This window comes from Merops nubicus, unplaced genomic scaffold, assembly GCF_000691845.1.
Source record: "Merops nubicus isolate BGI_N331 unplaced genomic scaffold, ASM69184v1 scaffold23008, whole genome shotgun sequence".
Taxonomy (NCBI): domain Eukaryota; kingdom Metazoa; phylum Chordata; class Aves; order Coraciiformes; family Meropidae; genus Merops; species Merops nubicus.
In genome coordinates, this window is record NW_008625673.1 from 2,632 (window position 1) to 10,738 (window position 8,107).

Genomic DNA, 8,107 nt, shown 5'->3' on the forward strand with positions numbered 1-8,107 from the left:
AACTTTACTCTGAAAAGCAAGAAACCCAAATGCAGTAACTTACTAAAAACTTGCCATGAGCCTGTGTAAGACAACAGTAGTAATGTGTGTGAGCAAATAATTTGCTTTCCTAGGAAGCTTCAGACTCTTTAATAGCCAAACATACAATGCATATAGATAATTAAAGCCTTATCATGGAATTAACTGCATAGTGTGGTGACTTTTGGAGGCCACAGGTGTCTGCTTGTTTCTCAGATACTCAAAAGTTGTTGAAGATGAGTACTAAAGTGTGTTCTGAATGGTGGAGTTTTTAGCCTTGTGTTATTCCAGAGCTTCTTATTCACTTGAATGGTTGTTATTATTAAATTACTTTTAATGATTAATTACAACAGAAGCTAGAAGGAATGCTGAATTGTTTAGATTTTTATTTCCATGCCTCATGAGTGGCAATTAGAACACAATGTCTATGGGGGTGGCAGAGAGCTGCCAACTGGTCCACTGGAAAGTAAATTAACTTTGTGTACCTAAGAAGTATCTAGTGATAGCCACCATCAGGAGCCAGAAACTAGTCTGAGTAAACTACAGGTATTGTCTACTGTTGGAACACATTTGTCCTAAATCCAAACCTTAGGAATACTTTCCATAAAATCATCTTAACTGCTTAACTTGGAGAGGATATGAAAGTGGAGAAGCAGTAGAGCAAAAGCAATTGGTTAAAAGTACTGCCCTTTTTAAAAATGTATTTATTTTTTCCCTTGGGCAAATAGAATCACAGAATTGCTATGGTTGGAAAGGACCTTCAAGATCAAGTCCAACCATTATCTAATTCTACCAGGCCACTTCTACCCCATATTTCCTCAGCAACCTATCTAGATGGCTTTAAAATACATCCAGAGATGGTGATTCAGCCACTTCCCTGGGGGGCCTGTTCCTGTCCTTGATAACCCTTCCAATGTAGATGTTTTTCCTAATGTCTAACCTTATACAGATGGACAAACCTCTATTGAGACAGAGTATAGGAAGAAATACTGATTTGTTTTGGTGTACTGTTTGTTTCTTCCCTTGTAGATCAGAGCTGTCTCTGGGAGATGTCTCTACGAGCTCTCTGGAGGGGCCTGTCCTGGCTGCCCAGTGTGAGTGTAGTGAGTATGACAAGTGTGAGTGCTGTGTGCCATCCCTGACACTCAACCACACCTACATCATGTGGCTGAAGATGACAGTTGGTGCAACACCTCTGTGGTCACCTTTGATGTCTGTCAAGCCCATAGACATAGGTAAGTGTGACCTGTATTTTAAACCTCTTTAACAGCATGGAGAACAGCAACAGGGTCATAGAAAAATAGACTGGTTTGGGTGGGAAGGGACCTTTTAAAGGTCATCTGGTCCAACCCCCCTGCAGGGAGCAGGGACATCTGCAGCTAGAGCAGGGTGCTCAGAGCCCCGGCCAACCTCCCCTGGGATGGTGCCAGGGATGGGGCAGCGACCACCTCTCTGGGCAGCCTGGGCCAGGGGCTCAACACCCTCAGCACCAAAAATTTCTTCCTTCTCTCTAGTCTAAATCTCACTGTTGTCATTTCAAACCATCCCCCCTTGTCCTGTCCCAACAGTTCCTGCTCCAAAGTCCCCCCCCAGCTTTCTGGCAGGCCCCTGGCAGTCCTGGCAGCCCCCAGGGGGTCTCCCCAGCTGGAGCCTTCTCCTCTCAGCTGCCCCAGCCCAACTCTCTCCTGCTGGGCTCCCAGCAGAGGGGTTCCCCCCTCGGGGCATTGCTGGGGCTCCTCTGGCCCCGCTCCAGCAGGTCCCTGGCTCTGCTGTGCTGAGGACTCCAGAGCTGCCCCAGCACTGCAGGGGGGTCTCACAGAGCTGGCAGAGGGGCAGGATCCCCTCCCTGCCCTGTGCCCATGCTGCTGGGGGGGGCAGCCCAGGCTGCCATTGGGGCTTTCTGGCTTCAGTATAAAGAAAAGCATCAGAGAGACTTCTGAATCAGTAAAATCCCATGACCACCAGCAGTTACTGGCATTAAGGGTGGTGGTAAACTTGTCAATTAATTTGTCTCCAGTAAAGCCTGAACCTCCCCTGAACCTGCACGTAGGAATGACAGAGAAAGGTCAAGTGAAGATCTGCTGGTCAGACCCTGTGCTGATGCCATTCCCACTTCAGTATGAAGTGAAGATCTCCTCAAATTCAGGTCAAAACAGCTGGCAGGTGAGTTGACTCTGCTTGCTTGGTGTCACAATGGATGGTGGAGGTTGGTCACTCTCTCCCAGAGCCCAGGATTCCTTACCACCCTCCTTGTCCTTGGGCAGTGTCTCTGGTGGGTTGAGCAACATGGCTGGTCTGGTGGAACTGGGCATAGCACATGGGTTTCTCCTCAGCTTTTGTGTCCAGTAGGGCTGGTAAACATCAACAGAGTGTGGTAGAGCTGGGTTTTACATCTCTTACACTAGGAGAGGTGCTACACAATGAGGAAAGACCCATCTCCTGTGGAGTCTTACCAACAAAAGCCCATCTTTCTTCTTGGATGAAACATGAGATTCTGTGATATCTAGGGACTAAGCTGTCTCCTTTCAGCAGATCCCCAATTCCATGTCACATGCATATATGTTTCATATTTATAGCTTTTCTTAGTGAATTGCTTTTTTCTGTTGCTTCCATGCAGCTGGCTCTGGAATAAGCAGCAGCTGTTAATTAGCAATCCATGCTGCAGTAGTATTTTCCACAGGGGTGTGCAGCCATATACCAGGTTTGAATTTACAGTAAATTTCATAGAATAAGTCTGGGTGGAAGAGACCTTTAAGATCATCGAGTCCAACCATCCCCCAGCACTGCCAGGTCCCCACTGCCCCGTGTCCCTCACACCACATCTCCACGGCTTGGAAACCCCTCCAGGGGTGGGGACTCCACCACTGCCCTGGGCAGCCTGGCACAGCCCTGGGCAACCCTCCAGGGCAAGAAATTGTGCCTCAGGGACACCCCCAACCTCCCCTGGGGCAACTTGAGGCTGTTTCCTCTTGTCCTGTCCCTTGGGAGCAGAGCCCGACCCCCCCCTGGCTCCAGGCTCCTGTCAGGAGCTGTGCAGAGCCAGAAGGTCTCCCCTGAGCCTCCTTTGCTCCAGGCTCAGCACCCCCAGCTCCCTCAGCTGCTCCTCCCCACACTTGGGCTCTAGACCCTTCCCCAGCAGCTCCGTTGCCCTTCTCTGGCCACGCTCCAGCCCCTCAAGGTCCTCCTTGGAGTGAGGGGACCAATTTAAAAAGGAAAGCTTTTTTTCCCAAGCTACTCTCTAGACTATTTATTTTGATTCTTTCTGTCTCTTTCTTTTTTCTCTTCTATTATACAACAATAATGGCTTCTGATAATCCAACAGATGGTTCAGGTTGCTCTGGAAACCTCACTGGCCATAGACCATATCTTACTTGATTCTTCCTACTGGGTTGAAGTGCGGTGCAGGAACCGCCGTGGTGCAGGGCTCTGGAGTGACTGGAGCACACCTTACAACCTCAACTTGGGAGGTAGGTCCCGTGCTGTAAGTGCTCTTGTCACAGTTCCCAGTTTGGATTGTTTGTGGAATGAGTAGTTGAGAGCATGTGTTGTCCAGGGAGGGACAGTACACACGAGTTGGGCTGAAAAATCCTGTGGAAGTTCTTTCCTCTTCGGCTTCTCTTTCTGCCTGGCTTCACCTCAGATTCTGCTCTTCCCCTTGTGCAGACTTGCATTTAAAAAGTTCTAGACTAAGGTGTGTGGATGGCACTGTCAGCTTCATGAGCCCTCCTTATCTGGCCCTGCTGCTTGCTCACCAAGCTCTTATTCAGACCAAGAAAAAACCCTTTTTCTAATAATTTTTCCATTTCAAAATACACTTGGCAGCATTTAACCTCTACCCAATACAGGATTTTCCTCCTGATGCTTTCTCTAACGTTCAGTTTCAGGTGAGGCTTTGTAGCTGAACTAAAAGCACAGAACAGTTTGGGGTCTGTAGTTTTAACATCATCCCTTTTAGTTTGTGATGTTGAACCCCTTTCATAAACCACCTAACAGCCATGGTCAGTCAGGTCCAGTGCACGTGCCTTTAGTGTGAAGAATATAATCTAGGCTGAAATCAATTTCCTGCCCAAACACAACGAGTTCCTGACGTGCCACACACAGTAAGAGCTCTCCTGGACTGAGAAAAGGGCTCTTGGGTTTTAATGAGGTCACTTATGTCAACAGAGCTGCTGAAAGGATAGGTCATAATGGCTCTTCAATCATGGTCTGAGTGTATGGGAAGGGGAGAACATTTGGTTTGGCAAATTCTTCCTCTGTTACCAGGATTGCTGAGTTGCTTTACAAGTTCAGCTGGTTTTGGGTTAGCCTGAAGATTGCAAGATTTTTTTATATTTTATTTTTCCACTCTCTCCCTACGATTAACTGGGAATGTTTTTGATCTGTGTTGTCCTCTGGACTGTTCCATTACAACACTAGAGCTTTACCCAGGCACTTAGGTGTGCACCTGCTTGCTGTGTGCTATAGAGTCTAGTTTATGTATTAAGGACCAAGGAAGTAACTAGATGACCCTGAAAGGTCCCTTCCCACCCAAACTATTCTGTGATTCTATGAATTTTAAAAAAAAAAGTGTGTGTGCATACATATATACTTATATTTATATATAAACCTATATAGCTTTGAGAATTTTTGGGGGGTAAATACACATTGTCTCTCTCACACACACACACACTGATATTTTCAGAATTTATTCATGACTGTGTTGAGAAATATGGATGTAAAAGAGGTGCAGGAGGTCCTGCCAGATTATTTTTTATTAATCCTGTTACAGGAAATGGAACAGGATGTGTATTCAACTTACATCTCATCAGCAAAACCATCCCCTTGTGACAAACTGGTGGCAGCAGAGAGGGGTTAATTTCTCCTCTGCAGGAAGCTCAGCTTGGCCTGTTCCCCCAGCAGGCCGTGTTGGGAAGAGCTGTTGGAAGAGCAGTGCTGGGAGCAGGACAGTGTGACCTTTTCAGGATTTCCCTGCTGGTTTTGGGTTGATCTTTGGCAAACTGTTGCTTTTCAGCAGGCGTGTGACACCTGTAGCTTCCCTGAGTGCCTGGCTGAGGCTGAGCTGCTGGGTGTTTGCATGCTGTGCAAATACAGGATCTTTACACCCAGGTGAATTATTGACTGTATCACTGCTACCATTTGGTATTAGCTACACTGCTGAGATGGTGAAACAAGTTTTTGAGACATTAATCTCCTGCTGACTTCAATAGGAGCAGGATTAGGAACTATGGGAGAGCTTGGGGTTTGTATTTTATTTCATTTATTTACTCTGAATCCCCCCTCCTACAGTTCTGAACAGCAATTCTCTTAAAATCCATGTTCCAGTCTTACTGTAATGCTTCAGCTAAACATAAAATTTCAGCATCCATGCAGCTTTCAAAGAGATTTTTTTTTTCCAAACCTAAACATGACTCTTCTCTCATTTCAATCTTCTCTCAATATTACCTGAGGACAATTTTAGGATTTTTAAATTTGTGGTGTATGTATTTGTGAGACAAGTTACAGAAACTCACCCCCTCTAGGCTGCAAGCACTTGTGGCAGTATTTAAATAAGCTGACCTTAAAAACATGGGCTGAGGGAAAAGCAGCAGTGTTAATTGAGTTTCCCAAAATTTAATTTACAGGAGCCCCGTGTCCCTGTGCTGCTGTGTATTGCTTTCACTGTGCCCTCCAGAGATTTTCTGCTCATTTAATTCCTGCCTGCTGGGGGGATATTAAAGATTGTTTTTTATCAGAATTTACAAGCATCAGTTCTGGAGAGAGACAGTCAAAGGCTCGTTTCTGCCCCTCTCCCCTGTAGTTGTTAATACCAATTAAGAAGCAGGCAATTTAGAAATACAACTGGATGGTAATAATAATCATATTTTTTTCTTTTGACATACAGCTTTATGGTTCTTTTTTGTTCAGATTCCAATCAAAGGATTCCTTTTTCTTTCCCCCCCTAATCCCTTTCTGTGCAGCTGAAGTCCTGTACTTCCCTCCTAAGATACTGACCAGTGCTGGTTCTAACGTTTCCTTTCACTGCATCTACAAAAACAAAACCACGCTTGTAAGCTCCAAGAAGATTGTTTGGTGGCTGAACTTAGCAGAAGAAATCCCAGACAGTCAGTACACACTTGTGAATGACCGTGTAAGCAAAGTTACTCTTTTCAACTTGAAAGCAACAAAACCTAGAGGAAGTTTCTTCTATAACGCGTTATACTGTTGTCACCAAAATAGGGAATGTCATCATAGATACGCTGAATTATATGTAGTAGGTAAGAGCACAGATGATTTTAAATTATCATTTTGATGCATTTTAATAGCAAGGTCAGAATATTTCCATTTGAAACTCGGGTGAGCTTTTATTGAGCAGTTCTGACTTGTAATGCACGTTTTGTTTTGTGTGTAGCTCTTCTTAATAAACTCCCCCTGTGTTTTAATTAGATGTGGATGTCAACATCACATGTGAAACAGATGGGTACTTGGCTAAAATGACTTGTAGGTGGTCTGCAAACCCAAACACACTGCTCCTGGGGAGTTCCTTGCAGTTAAGGTACTACAGGTACGTGTGGCTTTTAGTGCACTCTTTACCTTGGGAAGGTGTTGCCCTGGAATTACCATTGCAGCAAAGAATTCTCACTAGATGTAATTATAAAATGTGCTCAATTTCTGTAAGCTGGACATTTTCCCAGCTGGAACTCCAGAGGTATCAACTACATGTATAGAAAGGGGACAATAATGGAGTTGTTTAGGTTGGAAGTGACCTTTGAGATATTCAAGTCCAACCATTAACCCAGGACTGCCAAGTCCACCCTTGAACCATGTCCATAATAACTGAGTATGTAACATGGATTCTATTTACAATGTTTTTCAGCATTTATAAAACTTGTAGATGCAGTTTAGAAGCTAATTCTCTTCAAGCAGGAGTTTGCTTGCATCAGTCATAAAAATTATTCTTCTAGTTGCTCGTATCTACCAATTGTAAGGAAATTAGGAAAAAAAACCACAGTGAGAGTGACTGAGCCCTGGAGCAGTGGCCCAGAGAGGCTGTAGAATCTCTGTCCTTGGACACTTTCAAATCTCAACTGGACAAGACCCTGAGCAACTTCATCTGACTTTGAATTTAACCCTGCTTTGGGTTGGAGGTACAACTTGAGACCTCTTGAGGTCTCCAATCTTTTATTTTTCTAAAATTCTGCATCTTTTTTTCCATATACAGCCATTAGATAAAAATACAGGAATGGATTTTAATTCATTCCAGATTGAAAAAATCTTGCTAATAAAGAGAGAACCAAATCTTAGTTCATAAAGGGAATATTGCTTTATGAAGGTGGCTAGAAAGATTCTTATTTTCCATGGTTGTGGTCAGATGTTTTGGCTTAGTTTGTTTTCAGATAGTTGGTTTCATTTTGTCTGTCTTTTGGACAGAGGAGGAGAGCAGGGACATGTTGTGGAGCACACACATTATTGTTGGCAAAATGCAAAAGTGATCATTAAGTCAGATGTGTGATCATCCTTCTCTTCCCTCCTGCACAAATATTGCCTGTCATAATATTTTGTCATAGAATTGCTTTACCATGAAACTGAAAATCCCATGGAGTTACCAATACCTTGAGAGTTTCCCCAAACCATGTCAGTCATTATATAAACAAGCTAGACAGGTAGACAACCCTTCCTGAGAAAAAAAAAACTGTAGTTTTACTGCTCTGCTGGGCTGGATGTTAAAAAGTTTTGGCAGACAGGCTGGAATCAGCCTTGAGGGCCTAATCCTTTGGAAAACTGGGTTGTCTTCTCTGTTGGAACTGGGCTGAAGTTTTGAACTGTTGTATTACCCAGGCAAATATTTCTCAGAATTTTGTGCACTAAAGTAATAACTGAAATGCCTGAAATTTCAAGCAGAGGCTTTTAGGGCAGGATTAGTGGCTAGCTGATTGCTAAGGTAGTTTTCCTTTCAACTATCTTCACAAATATCAGTGTGCTGCTGGGCAGGGAGCTTGAAACAAACCCCATGCTGCTCCTGCCATGTTTTTTATCCCCACATTTTCACTGTTCAGGCTGAGCTAAAAATGTTGTTTTCTAGTAGGAGGTGATAATCTGTACATTTTTTGCA

At 44.1% G+C, this 8,107-nt stretch overlaps 1 protein-coding gene across 1 annotated transcript in view; it reads left to right on the forward strand.

Annotated features, from left to right (window-relative positions):
• Positions 1 to 1,047: 1,047 nt before the first annotated feature.
• LEPR (leptin receptor) overlaps positions 1,048 to 8,107 on the forward strand; it is a gene marked incomplete at its 5' end in the record, with an annotated part of 23,395 nt that continues 16,335 nt past the window's right edge. The window contains 5 exons of the mRNA XM_008945763.1: positions 1,048 to 1,253; positions 2,036 to 2,181; positions 3,341 to 3,485; positions 5,976 to 6,272; positions 6,442 to 6,559. Of these exons, the coding sequence (XP_008944011.1) occupies positions 1,048 to 1,253; positions 2,036 to 2,181; positions 3,341 to 3,485; positions 5,976 to 6,272; positions 6,442 to 6,559 (912 nt within the window). The remainder of the gene's footprint in view (positions 1,254 to 2,035; positions 2,182 to 3,340; positions 3,486 to 5,975; positions 6,273 to 6,441; positions 6,560 to 8,107) is intronic.